Source organism: Solanum tuberosum, unplaced genomic scaffold, assembly GCF_000226075.1.
Source record: "Solanum tuberosum cultivar DM 1-3 516 R44 unplaced genomic scaffold, SolTub_3.0 scf00141, whole genome shotgun sequence".
Lineage (NCBI taxonomy): Eukaryota > Viridiplantae > Streptophyta > Magnoliopsida > Solanales > Solanaceae > Solanum > Solanum tuberosum.
The window spans coordinates 1,083,804-1,109,094 of record NW_006239075.1 but is presented as its reverse complement, the minus strand read 5'-3'; the positions used below and the strand labels follow the sequence as shown (position 1 = coordinate 1,109,094).

The following is a 25,291-nucleotide window of genomic DNA, read 5'->3' as shown; positions in this document are numbered from 1 at the left end:
ATTAAATTAAAGTTAGATGAAACAATTACTTAAGTGGAGAACATATGGCTTTGTAATAATTTATTATGCGATTTTATAATTTTTTGTTTATTTGATAAGATTGAATAAACAATTGGGGCTATTTTAATAGTTTTACAACTTATGTAATTTTTATGTTTATGAGAAAATATACAACACAAAAATTTCATATCGCATGTCCAAACAAAACTTCAATTTCATCTCATGATTCCATATCATGATACCATATTATGATTCCATATCGCATGGTCAAACGGGTCCTTAGTGAACTTACAACTTTTACATGTAACATGTCCAAACAAAACTTCAATTACATGTCATTGAACCCTTCGGATAGAAATTAATTAAAGTACTAATATATGACTTTTAATAAAATATCAATACTTGCATCAAACTAATCTAAAAAATACATATATTTTATTTTAAAAAGTCCGACCAACATAACTTTCGATTAATATTGTTGATGAAGACGAATTGGGAGTCCATTTTCTGGTGTTGGCATCATATCACCAACAATCTTCTCATTAGGTACTAACAATTCCCACTTATATTTCATTACAACATTGTGAAGAAAAGTTAGAATTGCAAGACGAGCATACTCTTTACCAGGGCACATTCTTGGACCACCACCAAATGGTACATATGTGTATGGAATTGGTCCATCACATTTCTCATATCTTGATGGATCAAACACTTGAGGGTCTTGAAAATATAATGGATTTTTGTTTGTGCTACTTGTTGTCCAATAAACCTACATGTCAAATACACATAAAATATTCATTTTTGGAAACGATTCAGACATACGTGATTGAGGTTGAAAATTCACATATAAAAAAATGCATCAAGTGTTTCGTGTGGATTTCAAAGAAGGGTTGGTGTGTAATTTGGTCTCAAGGTTTTCAGATTAGTGGATTATTAACTAAACTTAATTAATTAACTTTTGCTCAACCCACTAATTGGGTTGATAAGATTATTAAACTGGTAAATGAGCCATCAATTAAAGCCCCTTTGGCAATAAAATACTCCCTCCAATTCACTTTTTTACTTGTTCACTATATCAAAAATGAATTTTTATTTTTACTTGTCACTTTTAACATATTTAGAAAAATAATTATTTTTAATGTTTTATCTTTATCACTAATTACTTATTTTTTAAATCATTTTTCAAGACTAAATACCAAATATCAATTAGGGGTAGTGTAGTAAAATAATCATGTCGATTATTGTTTTCTTAATGTGTGTGTTAAAACCAAATATAACGAGTAAAAGCGAATTCAAATTAATTAGTGGAAGTGGTTGGAAAATGGAAATTTTGTAGTCTTAGATTCGTATGATGTAAATTCAAATTAATTAGGTCAGTAAATTCTGAATAATAGATGATTAAACAAAAAAAGTATATTGTATGAATTATAGATGAGATGGTCGAAATAAAATCAATAAAAATTACCTTCCAACCCTTGGGGATAGTGTAACCAGCATAGGTGAAGTCTGTCAACACTTCTCTAAAAGTTCCTTGAAGTGGTGGAGTTAGTCTCATTGTTTCACATATCACATTCCATGAATACTTCATTTTGTTCATGTCCTCCCACTCTAACAATTCTCCTTCCTTCTTTGCCGCATCAATCTCCTTTTGCTCTGTATTTACAAGACTAGAACTTGGTTCAGTGATTTAGATCGAAAAGGGCATAAATTCAAAATTCACCTAGAGAAATTTCATATTCAAATCTCAAATACTGCATTAGTACTATTTATAAAATAATAAAAGGAGTGAGACGAATCAAACGTATGTACCTTTCAAAATCTTTTCATAGATATCAAATCTCTCTCCAACATATTTCATGAGGAAAGTTATGGTTGTTGCAACAGTACTATAGCCAGCAACTAAAATTCCCATTATTTTATCAGCAATTTCATTTTCACCCATAAACTCTCCATTATTATCCTTAACAACTATCATATGACACAATATGTCTTGCATTTTCACTCCTTTAGACATTTCATCTTTTTTCTCCTTTATAACATCTATAAGCTCCCTTCTAATTGCAATTGCTGCCTTATTCGCTCGATAAAAAGCCATCCCTGGTACGTTCAAAATCATCGCGTGTAACCCTAACGTAATATCATCAAAATAATGTACGAGCTTCACCATCCTCTCCGAACTACTATTCGTACTCCCAAGAAAGAAACGACTAGCAAGTGTCAATGTCAAAATTTTAGCAAAATGATAGGTTTGAATCTCACTTTTGCCTTCCCAATGGGATTGCAAAAGCTCTTTTGTTATACAATCCATTTCCCCTAAATAACGGGCTAGGGCTTCGGGCTTTAAAAACCCGGGCTGACGAATAACCCGAGTAGATTGAGAAAGAGAAGGAGGAGGAGGACAAGATGGATTTTTGGATTGGTAAGAACGAAAAATTCTTTGCATGGAGTGAGTACGAAACACAGTAAATAGTTTCTCTTCATTCGAGAAAAGGAATTTGTGACCATTAGGGCCACAAATTACAACTGTTTTCTCTCCCATTATTTTAGTTTTAAATATATCTTGAGAGTACTTATTCATTCTATCACGAACGAAGTTTTCAGGATTACTAAACAAGAACTCTATCGTTTCCCCTATTACGGGCCATCCGAAACTACCCGGGGGTAGTTTGGTCTTTTTAGAAGAACGATTTTGGGAGAGAATAGTAGTGAGGATGAGAAAAAAGACAACTAAGAAAATGGTGGAGAGATCAATAGCATCCATTGATGGTGTGTTAGGCAGATAAGTTTAATGGATGTGTGTTAATTTATATAGAAGAGTGTTGATGAACTAATTGCTACGTAACTAATTCGAGAAAAGAATATAAATAAATAAAGAATTTAATTAAGTTATATACACTGATAACGTCATAATTTAAGCATATGTATAGGTAACTCTTACTTTTTGAGTAACTAGTTTTATTTCGTATTATTATGAGTAATTATCTACTGAATTAATTATTATTATTATAGCAATTTATCTTATAATTAATTTGTTTGGGTATGTTTACGTTGTTGATGTTAGGTTAAAAATACACACATTGAGTCATTTTTTACTTCATATAATGCATATTACTGTTTATACTTAATATTATATTTTTATGATATAGAAACAAAATAATATGAAGATGCAGAAATTTGGAGGCAAAATACATAAAAACGAAAAGAAAAAAAAAAAGGAAAAGGGGAGGGGAGAAGTGGAGGCATAATGATTGTCACTAGAATTTTGGCCATGGCCCGCATCGCGTCAAATTAAAGTCTAATTTTTTTTCTAAATTATTTTGGATTTAGTTATTTGAGATTTTTTATATATTTATAAATACATTGCGAGAGAAGAGTGAGTGAGAAGCCATGTGGAGCAAAACAAAAGATTCGACGATGAGTTTTTTCTATTTTTGTTATTGCTTATGAATTTTTGTATTGTGTTTTCACATACTTCTATGATTTTGTATTTAGAGTTTTGATCAGATATTTTGTAGGATAAATTATTGTTACACTTATATAGTTGAATCATTCTTTTAACTCTAATTGTTTAATTACACAGTTATTGTAGTTAATTATTTGGATAACAATTAATAGTGTCGTTGTTATATCTTGTTGCTCTCGAGAGATTATGAAATAAGATTGCAGTTAAATAGCGTCACTTCAAAGCATTAAGAGATTAATGCCTGAGATTTAAAGAGAATTAATAATAATAAAATCTTAATGCAATTTAAGCAAATAGATTAATCTATTAATTAGAATTCATTCGAAAGAATAATGCTAAAAAATTACTTGATGGAGAAACTGACTTTTCCCCTAATTCTATGAGTATAGAATTTTAACTGATAATTAAATAAGTCAGCTTGACTTAATGGAGAAACTGACGGAAAGTAGACTAGAAAAAGATGTGTAGGACTTTGTTATAATTTGATTAAATAATAACAATAATATATTTAATGTAATTTTATAAATGGTGTTTGAGAAAAATAGAAGGTAAGTAAATCTTATTTATATCTTGTAAAAGTAGAGAGAAGTGTTCAAGACAAACATAAACACAACATATATGGAAACATAAATAGTAAAATCAACAGAGTATATAGTAAAATAAAATAAATTAAAATATTAGAGATAACGGTAGCAACCAAAAAAATTAGGAATAGAAGATACATAATTTATGTTAAATAATACTAATGTTACCGGTTGGTAAGGAAAAACTTCTAACTTTCTATTCCAACCTTCAACTTCTACAATTTGATGGTCATGCTTTTGATAAGCTGAAAGTCTATCATATCTTGTATTATTACTTTTCCTCGATGCAGCCTTTCACACTTGTTCACTGGTGTGTCTATATATATGACCTTTTGACATGTTCAAGCTATCTTAATTTCTTCTTTTACATCCACTCTCACGTTATTTCAAATATCTTTATTTCTGACAAATTAAATAATGTGGCTCTGAAGAAGAAAAAAAAAACTATTTGGAAAGATAGAAATCGTTTAAAATGTAGAAAAGGGAAATAACTTGAAAAGTAAATTAAAGTTAATTGGACTTTTATTGAAAGTAGTCCATGCTTTTACAGTTTAAGTTTTAATTATCATGTATCTAACTTTTTTCAAATCAATATTAAAATTATGTTGCAGTTCATTTTAATAAGTATTCAATTAATAAGTTAACTAAAATTTTGAAGTGGAAAAAACATGCTACTTGAATAGTGCAAAATATACACATGAAATTTACAAGCATTGAAGTTAAATTATTGGGTACAATAATTTCACAAATATCACTATCAATCGCACATTGCGAATAGTCGTCCAATATATAATTACCTCTATTATATTTCTTCACTATCGGAATCATCATTTAGCAAGGCTACTAGAAGGTCCTGTGAGATTTTTCGACGTAAATTCTAATTTAATCGAACATCAATGTGGATATCAAATATCAAATAATTTTTTAAAAAAAAATAAAAATTAAAAGTATTATTATCGAACCACAAATGTAACTTTTTAACTATATATATAACATATTTGGGTGTCTACCTAAAGATTTTCTCTTATATTAAAATATAAAAAATTAATGACATTATTTTATATGAAATGGAGGGGAGACTTACTTTCTTTTTCCTTGAGATCCAACTAATTAGATTACCTCTTACGACCAAATTGAGGAAAATTATCATCAAAACTCTAACAAAAAATATTTAAATCTTGTCAAAGTGGTGCACTACATATTAGTGTTAGAATTAGGTTGATAAACAAATTCATCAGTTATTATAATAATCATGAGTCAACAAATACTTTTGGTGGAATTTTCCCCACTTGTAACCACACTCATAGAAAATTCTTGACAGTGCAATCGCAGTTCCATCTTTTTCTTCTTGAATTTTCATTGAGGGTTCAGTCTTTCACTAGAGCTCAATTAATTTAGATTTGTGCAATGCATGGCTTCTTTTTGGGGACAACATTTCCATTTTCCAATAAAAAAAAATTATATTCAAAACTTGACATCTAATTAAGAACGAAGGAATTTCAACTATTTTACCATAACATATATTTGCGCAATCAATTATAATGACGGTAAATGTAACTTGACTTTTTTTTTTCCTTTTAAAATACTTGTTGGGATATAACCTATTTAGGGGAGTTGTTTTTAGGCAACTATACTTTTGTTAGTTACCAATGCACAAATTTGACTAGGTTGAAAGGCTTCGGCTTGGAGTAGAGAATTTTAGTATTCCTTCGATCTCAAATTAGTTATCGTGATTTTTGAAAATAGTTATTTAAATTATTTATTAATTTAGAAATTTAAGATAAAATTATCTCATTTTAATCCTTACTAATTGTTGTTCATAAAGATTACAAATATGTTGGAGCATACGATGTTTTAATATTAAAGTTTATTATTTTAGTGGATATAAATTGACATACAAATAGACAATAGTCAATTATTTTTTTATGTAACTTATGTAACCACCAGATCATGTTATAGCCTATTAATTGTCCCACTAATCCTTAAATGATTAGCCATATTTATCTCACGATTCAGTAGTGGATTGGAAAAAGATGGGTAGGACTTGATTATTAAATACTCAAAAGCATACAAAGTGAACAAATTAAGTTAATTTGACACTATTAAATCAATCGAGCAAGTGCTTGCAATATAGTTGATTAGACAATACTAATAACATATCAAATGTAATTTTAAAGTGGGATGTAATTTGAAGTGGGTTATGAGAAAAAAAAGTGTACGCAAATTTTATCCTACCTTGTACAGGTGGAGAGAAGTTGTTTTTGACAAGCCTTTGGCTTAAGGTAAGCATAAACACAATATACAGTAAAACTTTATTAAATTAATACTCGGTAAATTAATAATTTTTCTAAGATAATGTTTTCCTCTGGTCCCGATTTGGTCAATGGAAAAGAAATCACTTATTTCAATAAGATAATAAAATAATATATTTTTAGAAGACCCCTATACAAATATATGGTCTCATTAATATTATAAATTAAGAATTCTTTAAAAGTACAAATATTTTAAAGACAATTTATAATTCTTGCATTTATTTTACAATGAATCACCGAACAAAAAAATATATTACAATGAATCATACACATACATAGTACTTTATGTATAATGAATTTATATTTTATATGAGTTCAATAAATATGATACATGGTAACATACAATGATTTGATGTATTCATTGTACTTTATGTATAATAAATTTATTTATTTTATATGAATTCAATAAATATGATACATAAATTAGTAAAATACAATGATTTTGATGTAATCAAAATTAACCTTCATTAAATCTCAAAACATTCTTTTAATTAATAAATATTAATTTATCGATTAATTATACCTCTACAAAATAATAATATTTCATGATCTTACATATATTAATTTGGTGAGGTTTTATTGTATATGAAAATATAAAACAGTAACAACATCATAATAGTAAGAAAATCGAAGAATAAGAGATAACAAATAGTAATAAACACTGTAATAGATACTCTGGAAGATGAGATCTCCTTCTAAACACTGTGGAAGCATAAAATGCATTACTATATTGAGAGAGTTTTTTTTTGCATTTTAGTTTTTATGACACAAGTTAGTAAACTGATAATTATAGTGGCTTTGTGTTTAACATGTAATTTAGTGATTTTTGAAGAATTACTGGACTAGCTAGATTCTTGTACTTGGTTAATTACAATGTGAAGCCTTTTGTCTTGTCATGAGATGATTAAAGCATTGAATCCTAATTTCATGTAGCATTCTCCTTATGTTAGTCTTGGTTTATGCCCAATAGTATGAACTAGTGGTTAATGAGATTAGTTGAGAACTACGATGCTAGATGAACAAATTCTGATGAAATTAAAATATTAGGTGATTTCTTTCTACATGTCTAAGCCTTGGTAAATAGAATTATTTGATATATGTGCTGGTTGGAGGTAATAGTGGTTATCTTATGAATTAGTCTAGACGTGGGCAAACTAGAATGAGGATAAAAACATTTAACTAACTAAATGCTAAGAATTTAATGCGTAATTAAAGAGGAAAAGAAGAATCTTTTCTTAATTTTTTTTTAATTACCCCATCTCACCCAACCCAAATATCCCAACCCCTCACCTCACTAGCCACCTACCTCCAAAAAAGTTTCTTTTAATTTTTTTTTGGGGGTGGGGTGGGATGGAGGGACAGGGTAAGGTGTGGGGCTGGGGACTAAAGTAGTAATTTACGTCAAGTTTTGAAGTAGTTTCAATACTTATCTCGACAGATTATTAAAAAGGAGCTCTTTAAGTAGCATACTTTATAAGGAATTACTTTTAAAGGCTTTTCAGAGCTCATAACTTTTGTTTATGGAAGTCGAAAGGAAACGAAGAGGGAGGAAATGACGAAAACAAATGTAATTTTGGGTAGTGAGGTGTGAGGTTGGGGTACTTGGGTTGGGTGGGACGGGGTAATAAAAAAATTATTTTTTTAAAAAGAAAAAATGTTCTTCTTTTCCTCTTTAATTATTAAATTTTTAGCATTTAGTTATTTAAATGTTTTTATCCTCATCTTAGCTTGTGCACGTCTAGACTAATTTCATAAAATATTCACTACCACATCCAACCAGCATAGATATCAAATAATCTTATCTACCAAAGCTTAAACTAATTTCATAAAAATTTGAATGCTTGAATTCTTAAACTTGTACCTTGTAGAAAAATCTATAACGTTTGATCCACATACACTCTTTGACTTCTTGTTAGAATGTTGATTTCTTTTTTGAATTATGAGGACCCATATTACAGTTGTAGAATAGATGAGTTGTAATAAGAACATGCTTCACTTCGGTCAATTAGATTTAAGTGACATGTTATTTAGGCGTTAGTGAAGTGGGTTTGTCATATTGACACATGACATGATCTTACTGCTTCTTCATTTGACTTGACATTTCACGACATTTGACACATGAAACCAAATCGGATCTCTATGATAAGATGACATTAGGCTTAGCAAAGTGAGTCCACCTATTGTAACCCAAATTAATGAATTTAGACTTTAATTCAATCCACAGGACTTAAATAATTAAGAATTTCATCGATTCTCTGATTTGGCAGCCATGCTAATAATGATATCTTGTTTTCAGTTCTTCAATAATGTGTTCAAGTATTCTGCTCTGTATTTGAAGGAAAGTATTATTATTGGATAATGAATGTAGTTTTTTTAAAAATATAGCAAAATATTCGAGCTTCTCTTATATTAAAATAAATATATATTGTAATTTTACCTAGTAGTATTTCATCACGTATAAAAAATGTTAATGTTTGATTTAATTAATTTGTTTTTTTATTCGGCTTAGTATCCGAAACGCGCATTAGAACCCTCATTAAACGATCAAATTGAAGAAAATTATCATCAAAACAATTATTTAAATGTCGTCAAAGTGAAGATGCACAACGTTATTTTAGTGTTAGAATAATGTTGTTAAACAGATGCACTAACGTTACTTCTGGTGGAATAATTTCCACTTCTAAAAACACTCATTGGAAAAATTTTAACAGTGCAATTGCACTCCATATTTTTCTTCTTGAATTCTTATTTAGTGTTCGATATTTTATAGATCCCGATTAATTTAGATTTGTATAATGCAGAATTATTTTTCGGGAACGACACTCCAGTAAGATCATTTTATATTCGGAATTTAACCTGAATCTCTAGTAAAGAGTAAAGGGATTTAATTTCAATCATCTCACCACAACTCATATTGATGTGATCGCAATTATGATCCGGAAGTAATTTATCATAAGCAAAACAAAAAAAATTCTCAATTTGTTTTGTTTATATTTTTAAAAAAACTATTATCATCAATATTCAAATAGGAATTTCCAACTCAGTGTAACTTGACCCTTTTTTTTTATCTTTTTAAAATAGTTGTTGGGATTAAACCTATTTAGGAGAGTTGGTTTATGACAATTATACGATTGTTAGTTACAAATGCACAAATTTGAGTGGAGTTATTTGCTAATTTTAGTATTAAAAATTAGTTACTCTCCGTCCACTTTAACTTGTTACTTTTGTAAAAATAAATTTTTATTTTTATCTGTACATATCAAGAAAAAAATAATTACTTTTTCATGTTTTATACTTGACATTAAATACTATTCTCCAAATCATTCTTGAAACTTAATACTCCCTATGTCCCTTTTTACTTGTTAAATTTTGACTCGACACATTTATTAAGAAAATATTGATTGTTGTAATGAATTTATCATTTTACCCCTTTTAATTGATAGGATTTCAAATATTTTTACTCACTACGTACATTTTTCAAAGACATTAACTTAATGTTAATAAATTGAGGGTATAATAGGTAAAAAAAAATATATATATATCACTTCTTGATTTGTCAAACATAACAAGTAAAAAGAAAAAATTGGACAAGTAAAAAGGAATAGAGGGAGTACTAAATAGGGGAGGACCCACGTGGTCTCCAGGGGTTCACCCGAACCCCTTCGATAAAAAATTACACAGTATGTATAAGGTAAATTTTCTGAATTTATGTAGATATAATAATTTTGAACCCCCTCATGAACAAGAAGTAAGTTGTAGTGTACTGGTAGAGCTCCTTTTAGATTGGTCCTCATGTTTAGGACCAATCTTTCACATTTGTTGTTTTTAAAATGAGTAGATTTAAACCCAAAAAAATCCAAACGTGCTAAAAGGTTTCTACTAATGGAACTAACGTTTTGTACTTATAAACTATATACTAGTACTTCCTTGGAATTGTATTTTATTGGCTTATTCACACGTTTATATTTTTATTTTTCGAATTTCATGAATGAAAATCTTAAATCCGCCACTGATATTAAACATCAATTAATAGAATAGTATGATAAAATACCTATGATAATAACTATTTTCTTAATGAGTGTGTCAAATCCAACAATAGTAAGTAAAAATGAACGGAGCGAGTACATGACTTTTCATGTAAAGTGTCGATTACGATGAACATAGTCATAAATCATTGTAATAATTTGGGAAATTGTCACTTTCAATCCCTCAAATATTGATAAATTCTAGATTTGGTCCTTTTAATTTCTGATTAATTACATCTAACATTCAATTAATTGGTGTGTGCATTTTGATCCCTCCATATGAAGAATCTTTCTAATTATAACAAAAATATTAAATTCCAGATGATTTAATTATGATTGTATTATGTAGTTGCTGCGACATATTTGATAATAATCTCATTCTAAATGTAGTCTACATATCACATATTTTATAAATAAAGAGACTGAAATTACATTTTAATTAATTGAAAATTAAATATATTTAATTAAATATTATAAGAGCCAAATCATAATTTATCAGTAACTCTGGAACCAAAAGTGCACTTCTACAAATAATCTTGTGTAACTTCAATGGTGTAATATTTTTCTTCTATTTTCTTACTAAGAAACTTTTAAATAAGACAGACATCACCAACATAAATGATGAATTTACACCCAACAAAAAAGAGATTAAAGGGCGTGTTTGGTACGGAAAAAAAAATTCAAAAAATGTTTTTAAATCTTTCATGTTTGAAAGATAATTTTTTTTGTGTACAAATTTTTAAACATTAGGAAAATGACTTTCTTCATAAAAGTAGGGAAAATAAATTGCATTTTGAGATAATATTTTTCTTGTTACTTACCAATACTAAAACGATAAATAAGAATAATTTGTTTTTCAAGAAAATACATTTTCTTTTGTGCCAAACACACCCTATGAGGTGAAGATGCACATATATATGCAACTAGTAACCTTAGAGCTGGTTTGAATGTCCTTATAACTTTTGATTTATTTATTTTTAAAATTTAAAATTAAATGCTTTAATGTATTTTTTTATTGAAACATTATAAAAATGCTTAAAAGTACTTAAAATAAATTGATTTAAATAGGCTCTGACTCCAAAAACACTCAAAAATACTCTCTTGAATCAAAGGGAGGAAAAGTTTTAGAAAGTCGAAGGGTAACACAATGTTTTGTTTTTTATTTATTTTTATTTTGTTATATATAAAACGAGGGTAAAAGTTTTAGAAAGTCAAAGGGTAACACAATGCTTTGTTTTTATTTTTTTATTTTGTTAGATATAAAATGAGGGTAACAATATGGGGAGGTAATTATAAAGTAGGGAATCGAACTATCACTAACTAGGTGAAAGTTCAGGTAGACACTATCAATTAAGCTACTAAAATTTTAAAATATAACACAATGTTACTTAAGCACATACATATGTAATTTTGAGTTGACTCAAATTACAAATTTCATCTCTATCTTAATAACATGAATCAAATATTACTTGTCTAGTTATTATGATTTATAATCGAATTAGTTATCAATAGGCCGTAGTTATCGATAGGCCATGCTATGCACAAACCAAATAACATTAAATTTACATCTATAATTTATCTAAGTCATAAGTACAATTTACACTTAGTTATAAAATATACTAATACTTTACCAATAACAACAAAATAATAGAAAATGTAATCGATTATTCTCCATTTAAGTTCAAAATTTATTTCATTTTATTTGAATTATGAAAGTTGAGTTGCATTTCATTATATTTTTTACTATATGTGAAATGATATTTATATTTAAATATACTACTATTTTAAAAGATATTAAAAAATAAGTTATAAGTTAAAATGTCATCTCTAATTATCAAAAAATGAAATAACATTCTGTTATAATAATAATAATAATATATCTATTTAGTGAAATTCCATAAATAAAATTCAAAGAGAATCAAATATATGTCGATCTTATAACTACATACACGTCCTTTTCATTTTATTTTACTTCAAAATAAATAAATAAAAGAATGTAAAATTTATATAAAAAAAATTATTACGTAATATTCTTCTTAAGTTTAGCTATTCAACCTTTTATCTTTTAAAAAAAATTCTTCAAAGTTTGACGTGATTATCTATTCCGCTATTCGTAAAGGCACTTCCAGAGCTTTTGTTTCTCCATTTCTCAGGTAAAAAATCGTAGTTGATGGCTTCCCCAAATGTATTTTGGCGTTGAATCTTTTGGGAATCAAGCTTAGTTGAATATGATCTACTGTAGTACAATTTACGAACCCTGAATTGTAACTTCATTTTGACCTAGCTTTCTCATCGTAATCTTGTAATATAACGTGTTAATTCAATGGAAAATCAACTTTATTTTGCATATATGTGTACAATTTCGATCAAATCGAGTTGAAAACCCTGTGCAGAAGCTTCCTGATTAAGATATGGTTATTTGGGGAATATTCCTAAAATCAATTGGATTTCGTTGACCTAATGGCTTCAGAGTTGTGGATTTAACTTGGATTTGGCTTGGTATGAAAATCTATATACTGGTTTAGTGAATTAGGTGTGTAATTTAACGAGTTTATTGTTGATAAAATAATCATGAAAGAGATTTTTAATTGATCAGTGTGTTTGTCAATTTTAGATTGGATTGATTTAAACTGCTGTGTACTTGAGGAAGGAGTGGTGGAGATCTTTGTTTGAATTGAACATTTGTATCTGTTTTGAAACCCTAAGTAATTTGTTTGATTCTGAGTTTTGCTTTGTGTTGTAGTGTGAGCTCGTTTCTCGTTGTGGTGTTACTGGATTCTTTGGTTATGATTGAGAACTGATTGTATTTATGATGGATTTTGTGTTGTAGGTTTTGAATTGTGTTTGGGTTGAATAGAAGCTGCCAAAATGCTTTCCTTCGAAATGAATGATCGCAAAAGTAAGTCGATTGGACCTAAATTATTTACTTTGGCTTGTATATTTAGCACTGGTTTGGGAATGTAGAGCATGTCTGTTTCTGCTTGCAGGAAGCAGGCAAATTCATATTGTACATCTAGTTTGACCTAAATGTCATAAACTGCTATAGAAATTGCATCTTAGGCTTGTAGCTTAGTGTTCCAAACAACTGGAGCAAAACAATCTCCTATTTTTGAGGTGCAAGAGTCTGCATTCTTTCATTTGTTTTACCAATATGATGTTTGCTCTCCTCAGTTAAGACTTAATACCTAGCTAGAGATGGTAAGATTAAAAAAAGAAGCATGCTGTACTGCTATTTGAAATGTTATGTCAGCTAAGCTTGGGTGCTTGTTGTAACAGAGATAGGGCTAGGATTGACGGGATTTGGAGTGTTCTTCTCATTCTTGGGGATCATATTCTTCTTTGACAAGGGACTAATTGCCATGGGAAATGTAAGTAAAAAGTCTTGCCATTATCATCACATCTCATAAGTTTTCTCTGATCTGTCATTTACCACTTTCCTTTGTTTTCTGACTCCTGCCTGCCATTTGACATAGTGTTATTTTACTGAATCAGATCCTCTTCTTCTCAGGGGTGGCACTGACCATTGGTCTCAAGTCATCACTGCAGTTCTTTAGTAAACGTAGTAATTTCAAGGTTTAGTTTGCTTTTGGGCCTTTTTTTCTTCCCCGTTCATCTCAACACTTCCTCTTACTCTCTCTAGAACTGTTTGTTTAGTGTTACATCTTTTCTATTTCTGTTATTTATTATGTATATCTTTCTTTCTTTTTTGCACAGGGAACAATATCATTTGGTGTTGGTTTTTTCTTGGTTATTATTGGTTGGCCTATACTTGGTATGATTCTTGAGGCATATGGATTTGTCGTACTTTTCAGGTAAATTAGTTACATGGTTCCCGACTGCCCTAATAATCTTTTAGTTGTTATTGGGTACTGATGTATAGTTTTGCACAGTGGTTTCTGGCCAACATTGGCAGTTTTCCTTCAGAAGATACCTATTCTAGGTTGGATCTTTCAGCAGCCCTATATCAGATCGGTATGTTTGGTTGTATCATTCATACTTTTTTCTTGCATTTCTTTCAGTTTGGGGGAATCATTTAGTTTTTAAGAAAACATTTTATTACTGCAATTGTGTTATGTGTATAGTCCTTTCGTTCTGACCTTAATAGATTGGTTGGACAATGATATGCTTGTGGTAGAAGGAACCAATGGCTGATATATGGTGTAGGAGATCATCCATAGATTTTACAGAGAAAAATCTGAAGTAGTCTTATGTGCCCTGTATTTTGCTTATATTATGACTAGGCTATACACTAATCACAAGGATCATAGAAGGAACAGAATGAAATTGCCAATTTTTCACCCCGTCACTAGAAATTGCTTTAAAATTAGTTGTTGCTTATTATTCTTTTATTTTCTTATCCTCTCATCACAAACCACCATATGATTATTCTAATGGCATTCCCTAAACATTTACAGAATATGACCAGTCTCTTTATATTTTGCCTGAATGATATTGGGAGGCTATAGGGGGGCTCTCTCTTCATTGAGTATGCTATCAAGTATCAAGTCATGTATTTGTGTTTAAATGCTGCATGTATGTATCACTCTATTGCTACCCTGATAAATGAACCAAAAAAATCTGTTTGGTTGTTAGATATCTGATGATAATGTGATTTGAGTCTGGAAATGCCTTACTCTAGGAAGGGATCTTATAAATTATCGAGTATCAAGATGCCTAATCATGAAGTAATTGTCCGACATTCTGGTCCTCATGCATCTGTCTGTAGATGTTGAGATACTGCATTAAAGTCGGTCCCACAGAAAGGAAAATCCTTCTGTGATGCAATTTTACGAACTTCAATTTCCATCCGAACCCCTATTGCCATGGTTAGCAACCTTCCCGCCTCACTGTAATATCTCCACAAAGTATTTCAGAAGAAGAAAAAAACTTCAACTTATAAAATTGAATCATAGTTTTTCTCATACAAACCGACAAGTATCTCTTCAGTGGCATTAGATACTAAACTGTTGAATTGTTCTTATATAATTCTTCTGTTGCATTAATATACTGTTACTCAATCGAACCTAACATTATGCATTCTTGTGGGTTCCTGTTTTGTTTCCTTGGTTTGAGATTATTTTTTTCTCTCTGCAGTTCTTTGACCGCTACCGTGGAAAACGTGTCCCTGTGTAGTATCATTTTCAAAGATACAAAGCAAGCGAGATTGATTAGCCCACTTGCACGAATTTGTAAAGCACTGTATTTTGTAAGATTTTTATATCTAGAACAGTGATGATAGTAATAGTTTGTTCCTAGTTGGTTGTATCGGCCTTTCTGTGCTGCAATAATGCAGTTCTTTCTTTGGCCTTTCTATACTACAAGTGATCAGTCCAAAAAGCAAAAAATCAGATCATGTACCTAGTTACCAATATTATCCTTTTGTTTTCTAGATGAAAGTGGACAAAAAAACTTGATCTCCAGATCTTTAATCAATGGTAGAAAGCAAGTGTTAACTCTATTTACATTCTTGCATATTGAAAGCAAGACACGGTATCAATTGAAAATTCTCCGCACTTTTCTTCTCTTCCTACTTTGAGATCAAATTGTTAAAACATATTATTGTTTCAACAAGTATCCCCTATAATAAGAACGTAAAATACAACTCAAAGATCTCCACCTTCCTCCGTTTTAAAAATGTTACAGAACACTCGAAATAGAAAAATAGTAGATAGTGATAAGTCTCAAAAGTTACAGCATCTACAATTGCATTGCTAATCTTTTCTCCATTAGAGGTTGCTTGATTCCATCTGAAATGTATTATCAACGATTTGCAGCCCATTTTCTGAGGCAACGATTGCTGTGCACCTGAAATTAATCCAGTGAAAGTAGAAACAAATTTTACATTTCATGTGTCAAGCATAACGACAGCAAAAACATGAAAATAGACTGAAGTGATTGCAGAACTAACGGTTTCCTGAATATAACACCATGTTCCACAACACCATCAATTTGATCAAGGATTTTAGCCACTTCAACTGTCATACGAACAATGGGCGGTAAACAGTTAGCATCAAACAAGTTCAACAAGAGAGTGGCAAAGAAATAATTCAGAGATGGAGATATACCAAGGCTTTCCATTGGAGATGTAAATATGACATCAAGGATGTTGTGCCCTTCTTTAGTAACTAAAGGGAAATCACCTCCAAGAGGACCTGCATACCCTATAGCTGGCCTCCTCCAAACCTGCATAGAGAAACAAAAATAATCTGATTATGAAATGTATCCTATCTTGGTCCTTTGCAAATATCGAAGTTTGGCAAGGAGAGAGCACACTTTTATGGCCTCACCTCTGCATCCCCGAGGAAGAGGTCATCTATTTCTTCGGCTGTTTCAAGCCAGTTAACCTGAGAAGTGAGCAAGCTATATGAGGATAGTTCTCGTCTTATGAACTAACACTTGTTCATCAGCATTCAGTAGAATATTTGGTATGGAGCTTACAGATTTGATTAGTACTGGAATTGAACCTTCTACACCGCCCTTGAATTGTTTTTCCTTTATAATAAATATTAGTTGATCAGCTGCTTCCAAAATAGTCTGCATCCATATTAGCCAATGCAACCACATAACAAGTCAGTGGTTAATATGGAAGATAACAAAAGATAAAGGAACTTCAAGCTGAAAACACTAAAAGAAGCAATAATATGTTACAAAATCAAGATAAGAAATACAAAAGAGAGACAAATAGTGTTGAATACATCACATGATATATGGCAGACCTTCTCTTTAATTATAGAATCATCTCCCTGCAGTTTTCGTCGACCAACAATTGCAGCAAGTGTTTCTTCTTCCATAATGTCAGCTTCATCAAATGCTAGATCAATCTGCATAAGAAACATAGACATGTTTGCACAAAACATTTCAGCTTCAATGAAATGATTCAGTAAGTGACAAAATAAAGCAAAATCCCAGGTTACTAGACTTTAAAGATTCACTACTTCAATTAGTAACAATGAAAGATCATGTGGAACTTTACTTCCATAGGCCTTTCTCTCTCTTTCACGAAGGTAATTCAATTCAATTTATAGGCTCCTGACCAAAGATCTTCTATCTGCTAACTTCAATAATAATTGCATTATGGGAATGAAACTAAACCAAAGTAGCTACATTGGCTTTGAGTGTAATCTGAATACATATGCAGGTCGAAGATGTGACTAAATGCTCAAATTTTTAAATAAGTCCTAATGCAATTTTCTTAAGGAAGAATCTTAGTAGTAGCGGTGCGCACCTTAAAACTATCATCATACTGTTCCAAAGGAATTCCTGCCTTTGCTGCTTCACTTGCACTGCTAACACATCTGCATCAGAGTGTTCCTGATTACTCCTAATGAAAAAACAAACAAACTCAATAACAATGTAAAAATTATGGAAATACATTATCATCGTGCCCAATCTTCCACTTTGTACTGTTTCATGTGTCAACTATCTATCTAACGGACACTTGAAATGATGATATTCCAAGATAAAATCATTTCTCAACACACACTCTAAAAGGATAGTTGAAGTGGGAACAGGACGAGTAAACAACATAACATTGAGTGTGTCTATTCAACACACAAGTTAATCTGCACTATGAACTACAACAAAGAACACACGGAACCAATACAAGCCAAAATCAGTTTCTACGATGGTATCATATTTTCCTTGTTTATGTATAACCAAGATCAATACATTCAACTTACGTAGGTATGGCAGTGACATCTTTTATAGTACCAGCTCGTAGTTTCTGACCTAGATACTGTATAGCCAATGTAGAAGCATGACCTGAACCCAATCCAACAACCATACCATTCTTCACATATGAATCCACCTACATTTCAACAATTCCACAAGATTCAACACCCAAACACAAACCAAAAGCTTTAAAGTTGTAATCTTTTAGCAAAATCCTAAAAAGGGCAAACAAGAAAGTGTCTAACCAAACAAAATCCCAAAAAGGGCAAAGAAGAAAGAGTCTTACAGTGTGTTTGGCGGCTAGGAAGAGATCATCAGAGAGAGTAGAACGAGTAACAAAGCGATGGAGGGATTTTCTTGATGAGGTGAAATTATAAGCTTGTTTTTTAGTAGAAGAAGAAGAAGAAATAAATGGTGATTTTGAAGAAGGCAAAGCCATAGCCATAGCCATGTTCCTCATTTCTGTTTCACCTTAATCCCATCACTATCAGCTGCTATTAACTGTTTTCTATCTGTTTTGAAAGAGATAAGATGGCGCCATGGCCACCCATACAAATTTTTATTTTTTTATTTTTACTCCATTTTTCTATTTTCCCTATCAATTCTCTATAAATTTTTTTTACATATATATACTATTCGGAACAACTTTAGATACTCAGTACTTGAGGTTCTACTTCAGTCATGTGTATGAATTTCAATAAAAAAATATTTTTGTAGTTTAGACAAAAAAATGTTTGAAATCATGTTAAAATGACTGAATTTTTGCCATATAAAACAAAAATAGCTACAATTTGGTCATATAAAACTTCAAACGTGCCATGTTTAGAGGTGCTCCAAGGTGATAAATGTGCAAAAAAATAATGTACTTTGGGGAATAACATAAATAAAACTGACACCAAAATTAGATATTTGTGCACTTCCCCTCAGTGGCGGAGACAGAGTATTGACTAAGAGGTGTCAATATATAAAGACGTGAAATTGCGTAAAAGTCAAGAAGCGTTAATATGTGATATATATACACATAAAAAAATATTTTTATTTGGCTACATAATTTTTCGGTGAAGGGGCACTCAAGTGTATGTGGCTCCGCCACTGCTTCCCCTTTATATTGCAGCCTATTTTTTTCAATGATCATAATGTTTGAATCCAACTTTTGTAAAATTCAATTAATTTCGCGAAATATCAATTATCTCCGCACTCCCACCAACAATAGATAACAGGTAACTCACCGGAATATGAATAAATTGCCTATATACACACCTTTTTTTTCCATAATTCCTATTATTCCCTACCAATTCTAATTTTTTCCAAAATCTCTTATTTTACTCCCAAACGCTCGATACATAAATCCTAACTCCCAAAATCAACATTTACCCCTTCCTTATTTCACTCCACTAATTTCTCTTTAATTTTAGTCACTGAATCTTGATAGTTATTTTCATTGAAATTCAAAATCTGTCTCTTCTTTTCGGTAGGTTAAGGATATTTGTAGACAAAAAAGTTTTAAAAGGATATTTATGAGTCTTTAACTTATTTTTAAAAATACACAAAAATTTATAATTAAATAAAATAAGTGAACTTCAAATTTTCAACACTAAAACATAAATTTGAAAAAAAAGAGTAGTAGTTATTATTTGGTAATAATTAATATAATATTTATAAATTTTCCATAATTTGAGTTGGTTGTGAACTCTAACAACTAATCATTCATAGAAATTGATTAGGATTCTTGTATTATTATTTAATCTTCCCATTATTTAAAATAGGGAAAATGGTCTGAAATATATCCGAACTTTGACCGAAATTGCAGTAACGATAAACTTTGGAAAGGACCTTTTACCCCCCTACACTATTTAATAGTGTATTTTAAAGGTATATATATACCCACGTTGACATCATAAATATTGCATAATTATAAATAATAACGTGTCCACGTGGGCAGATATATACCTTTTAAATACACTATTAAATAGTGCAGGGGGTAAAAGGTCCTCCATAAAGTTGATATCGTAACAACAATTTTGATCAAAATTAAAGTATTTTTCAGATCCTTTTCCCTTTAAAATACTAAATAAGTAAAAATAAATCAACAATTAATTATGGAATAGCACTGTTCATGTCATTGCCACTTTGCCATGATTCAGCACACCTATATATGGGTTAGATAAATATGATTTCGTATAAATTTAATACGTTTTCTATTTTTTAATCGATTGTGTTTGTTCATGTATCTAAGTGGCAATTTAATTCTTATTTATTGTGATACATTTATAGATATACTTTATTTCAGCTCACATACATTCTTCTTCACAACCTTATTGTATCAAATACATTATTATCAACTACAAAATGATACATTATGTAAGTTATACATATCTTTCAAGACAAACAATACAATACTTATCAATTTAAACGAGATACATAAATAGTAATGTATCATGTACTAATTTTTTAGATATGATACGTAAATTTGAATTTATTCTAAATGCATCAATTACATAGCAATTACCACACAGTAATGTATCGATCTCAAATCTAACATCTTATAGGCAACAATTACTTATTTAATGTATCTAAGCGGTTGAAGGGATTCGAACCCACGCCTTCAAAGTATCCAAGAGAGCCATACACCGTTGGGCCATAGCTTCTTGATGTGTTTAGAGTGTCCAATCTATTAAACTTAACCGTTACAAGTAGCATTTTACTTATATATACGGTATAATTTTCTGGCATAGAGTGTCCAATTGAACACCCTCGGGACACTGCAGCTCCGCCACAGGTGCCAAACCTAGAACACCTAGGTACTGCCTATGGTGATGACAATTCATAATTTAAACAAGATACATAAATAGTAAAATGCTAAGTAACAAAGATATTCAGATGTATCTTCTCAATTTTTTCGACAATTTTTGAATCAAAATTGAAAGGATCTTCAATAAACTAGGAGAAAAATTTGAATCTACAAAATTTTTCAACAATTTTGGATCTTCGCTGAACTGGGAGAAGAAAGAATCTTGAATATCAATTTTTTTGATAATCTTGAATCAAAATTGAAAGGATCTTCGATGAACTTGAAGATTCAAAAGGATATCGTTTGTCCAATAACAATTCCATCAATTTTGTATCCTTCATAACTCACCTCGCTTACCCAAAATTTCGACAAAGAGTTTTTGAATCAAATCTGAAAGGTTTATTCGTTGAACGGATGAGCAATTTAAAATTTTGAATTTCTTCATTATATTAGGATTTGCCTCTGTATGATTGAGAGTAATTAAGAAGAAACATAAGCGTAATTTATGGGATTTAATTAATTTTCAGATTTTATTCTCTTTTTAGAGCAATTTCTTTATTTTTTTGTATTAGAGTTAATGTGTCTGGATGATGAATTAATGTATCCGGAAGGTACAAATTTTAAGGGATTATTGTAATTAGAAAAAAAAATAGGGATATGATGTAATTTACTCTTTACACTATGAGATTTATGTAAGTTTATACCCGGAATATTGCACCCTATTGTGTTGGGTTCGGACCCGAAATTGGTTAATTTTCTCAAGTGATGGAATGGCCCATTTGTTTTGGGCCAGAATAGAAGCTGAAGTGTGTATAGGAAAGTTTAGTGATTGGAGAAGATACCCAATTGACAAATCGAGCCACAAGGAAACAGATCGGATGATAACGCAAACAAACTCATCTTTACTTATTCAGTATCAACTCAACATAATATTTTAGTATAGTTAACAAATTTAAGTTGACGAAGAAATATTTACCATCGACTACTCAACTAATAGTGATGAAATCAACTTTGAAAAAGTGTTGATAATTAAAAATCAGACAGGAAAGAGATATTGTCATAATGATGGAATCGGGTTCCCTCTTTCAAAGGAAATATTACAAAAATACAATGAATTAATTTTTACATGGTCCTTCCACTTTAAAATTAACATGAAACCCCAAACTCACTTTTCCAAAACAAAGTTTTTTTTTCTCTTTAGAGTAACGGCCTTAAAATTGGCCAGAATCCTATGTCAAAATTAGAACTAATTGAGAACAAAAAAATAAATTAAAATAAGCATAGGCTACTTATAATCAATTAATTTAATTATTACAAGATGTTGTTAATTTATGTTTATTTCTATACAAAATTCTATTACAAATCCACTAAGGAAACAAACCTAACTATCCACTCTGTACTCTGTACAATGACTAATAATATTTGGTGCCCTTCACATGTACAATGCACCACCGCCCCCTAAATACCTTCCAATTCATTTATTCAAAGTGTTAAAGATTTAATATATATATTTATTAAAAAAACAATTTTTGATATATATATATGGTATGATTTTTAACGATAGATGTTTAATTGACAAACTTTAAATACAATGTTACCCGTTGTATTGTATTGTTAGTTTAAATACAATATTTATTTTAATGGTTAGTTAACGACGAAAAGACTTATTTTATGTAACAACCGATTTGGTATGATCACATCCTTACCTTAATATTTTCGTCTCATTTTGTTTTTATTTATTATTTAATAATCATATTTAATCTTTTATCCTATATTTTCATAGTAGTTCCATCCCGTACCATACGTTTCTTGTATGTTTGTTATTCAAATTATGGATGTGTGACATTATGTAACTACGTAGAATGATACAATCTATCCACACTGTATTTATTAAAACAATACAGTACGATACAATACAACATAACACAATACAATAACAAACCATTAGATATACCTACGCTACTGTGTGTATTTGGTTAGTAAAACTTTTGCTCTGGGGTCGATTAATGTGGGAGTGGATTTTTTCCCCCTCTTTTTGTGTTTCAGTGTGCAATGACGTTGCCATCAATTTACACAATTAGAATACTTATAAAATGTTTTAAAGATAATTTATTTTATAAATATTAGCTATCGTTAATATAACAAAAATATTACCAATTAAGTAGTCATTAGTACTAATATAATAAGTATTATATTATCAAGTCGGTTATCACTTATCAGTATAACTCAAATACATATTCACTCATTTCATTTTACTTGACTTATATTAATTTGACAGTTCTTTGTATTTATTTATTAGAGGTTTATTTTATAAACTAACTTTACTAATTATAAAACATAGTTTCTCTTAATTTTTAAAATTGAACATCTAATTTTAATATGATGCGGTAAAAAAAAAAGAATTGTCCTTCAGGATGGCTCAGTTGGTTTGGAGGATGGTTATCCACACGGATGACCCGGGATCGATTCCCCCTCAATGCCTTATGAGTTGAACTTGTCGCATAGGGCTTGCCTAGTGCGGTTTACATCTCCTGTGTGGTTTGCAGGCTATTACACAGTGAGGGGTTTACCTAGTGCGCACAAAGTGCTCACCCGAAAGGCAAAGGCTGTGGCAGAGGTTATAGCTGCTGCGGGTTATCCTGGGGTTCCAAAAAAACTAAAATAGAAGAATAGAATGTACTATCCTTCTAATGTTAAAATGTCAACTTGCAATTTTGAGTATTTATGTACGAGCGCACGCACAATTATTTGTGCATCGAACTTACATGTATACACACACACTAAGTACACAATAATTATGCATAATAAACATTTGCTAATTTAATCATCCCAATTCATCATTAAAAAAAGGAATTCGAGAATAATATATGTGATAATAAATGCGATACAATTATCATGCTCCAATTTTATAAAAACTTGCAATTTTATAGTATTTTTGAGTATATCTTTTGAATATATAAATTTTATTTATAAAGTGTTGAGTTAGCCCCATTCAATTTAACTTTAAAATTAGTTAAATTAACTTTTGAAAAACAAAAAAAATGACAACTAATTGAAAACTAAGCAAGTAATATTTCTTTGAGTAAATCCATATCCCAACTTTAAGCAAATCTTTTTATCTATTTATAAATTTCGAAGATTATTGAACAGTATTATGCATTAATGATGTAAAAGATTAAAAGTATGTTTCTTTATAAATAGATGTAATCATTTATACTAGTGACTGTGTTAGTAGAATGAGCACGAGCTAAAAGAAGATTTAATCTTTTACTCATAACTATCTCTTTTTGAATTAAATAAAAATAATAAATAAAAAAGTAACAAATTTTAACGTTCTACCACTAAAAGAAAAGAAAAAAAAGGCAGAACCATCATCTTCTAATTTTGGCCCACCAAATCATGTTTACCAACTTTTTCCTTTGAAGAATGATTTAGTCTATAATTATGCCAACTTTTATAAGTCTATAGTTTTTTTTTTCCTATTTAATAATTATAGTTAAGTTTTTATATTTTGGAAGGTTTTCCACTATTTAGAATCGAAAAATCTAGATATTTTGGAAGGTTTTCGTTTTAAAAAAAAAGCTAGGGAAAATAAATCGAAATTCAGAGAGAAAAAACAAGAAGGACCAAAATCATCATAAAATGTTTACTAAGCATGTAATTCAATCCAAATAGATGAGAAAAAAAGGAAAATGCTCAAATATATCATCGAACTTTGAGAAAAGGTTCATTTATGTCATTCGTTTAAAGTTTGGCTCATCTATGTCATATTTGTTTGAGAAAAGACTCATCATGCAATTATTTGTTAATTGGAATGACAGAGATGGACCAAATTTTTAATGGATGACATAAATGAGCATGTTCTCAAAGTTCGATGGCACATTTGAACCTTTTTCCTTTGAGAAAATGATATAATTAATGACGTGGCAAAATCATAATTTACCATGAGTAAAAAATGTTTTTGCAAAACCGAAATTGTTTCCAGTTAACAAATAATGACATAAATCAGTATTTTCTCAAACGGAAATGACATAAATGTGTCAAACTTTAAACGAATAAATGAGCCTTTTCTTAAAATTTGATTATATATTTGAGCCTTTTCCCGAGAAAAAAAAAGGACTTATTTGAGACTAGTGAAACAAATATCACTTCGAAAATAAGAAAATAACAAATATACTTGCAATACCTCGCAAATCACAGTTGAAGAAATGAATCATTCTAACAACTAACAAACTTCGTGTCACGAGCAAAACCCCCAAGCCAAATCCCTCGGAAGAAAACACAAAAGATTCTTAAAATACCGTTTAATACCAATAGGATTTTATTATGTAATCACATGATACCAAAGTCCAAAACTATGAACTGATTCAGAAGACTATTGATAAAAATGCCCGTTAAAGAAAGAAGACAATATGCATAAATTCAGACACCACAAAAGAACAAAA

The 25,291-nt window shown here is 30.0% G+C and overlaps 3 protein-coding genes across 3 annotated transcripts; 1 reads left to right on the top strand and 2 right to left on the bottom strand.

Annotated features, from left to right (window-relative positions):
• Positions 1 to 413: 413 nt before the first annotated feature.
• Positions 414 to 2,802, bottom strand: LOC102581212 (beta-amyrin 28-oxidase-like). The gene is made up of 3 exons (XM_006352977.2): positions 1,810 to 2,802; positions 1,466 to 1,653; positions 414 to 769 (listed from the first exon to the last, which is right to left on the bottom strand). The coding sequence occupies exons 1-3, from the start codon at positions 2,759 to 2,761 to the stop codon at positions 470 to 472; spliced, it is 1,440 nt and encodes a 479-aa protein (XP_006353039.1). The 5' UTR covers positions 2,762 to 2,802; the 3' UTR covers positions 414 to 469.
• A 9,629-nt stretch (positions 2,803 to 12,431) lies between these two features.
• Positions 12,432 to 15,842, top strand: LOC102580305 (vesicle transport protein GOT1B-like). The gene is made up of 7 exons (XM_006352974.2): positions 12,432 to 12,537; positions 13,215 to 13,283; positions 13,661 to 13,752; positions 13,877 to 13,957; positions 14,099 to 14,196; positions 14,275 to 14,356; positions 15,479 to 15,842. Exons 2-7 carry the CDS (start codon positions 13,253 to 13,255, stop codon positions 15,515 to 15,517), a joined length of 423 nt encoding a protein of 140 aa, XP_006353036.1. The 5' UTR covers positions 12,432 to 12,537; positions 13,215 to 13,252; the 3' UTR covers positions 15,518 to 15,842.
• Positions 15,843 to 15,877: 35 nt separating this feature from the next.
• On the bottom strand, positions 15,878 to 18,610 carry LOC102580638 (probable ribose-5-phosphate isomerase 4, chloroplastic). Its single transcript, XM_006352976.2, has 9 exons — positions 18,342 to 18,610; positions 18,064 to 18,191; positions 17,610 to 17,679; positions 17,101 to 17,205; positions 16,823 to 16,918; positions 16,672 to 16,728; positions 16,450 to 16,567; positions 16,293 to 16,359; positions 15,878 to 16,189 (listed from the first exon to the last, which is right to left on the bottom strand). The coding sequence occupies exons 1-9, from the start codon at positions 18,513 to 18,515 to the stop codon at positions 16,111 to 16,113; spliced, it is 894 nt and encodes a 297-aa protein (XP_006353038.1). The 5' UTR covers positions 18,516 to 18,610; the 3' UTR covers positions 15,878 to 16,110.
• Between the last annotated feature and the right edge of the window lie 6,681 nt (positions 18,611 to 25,291).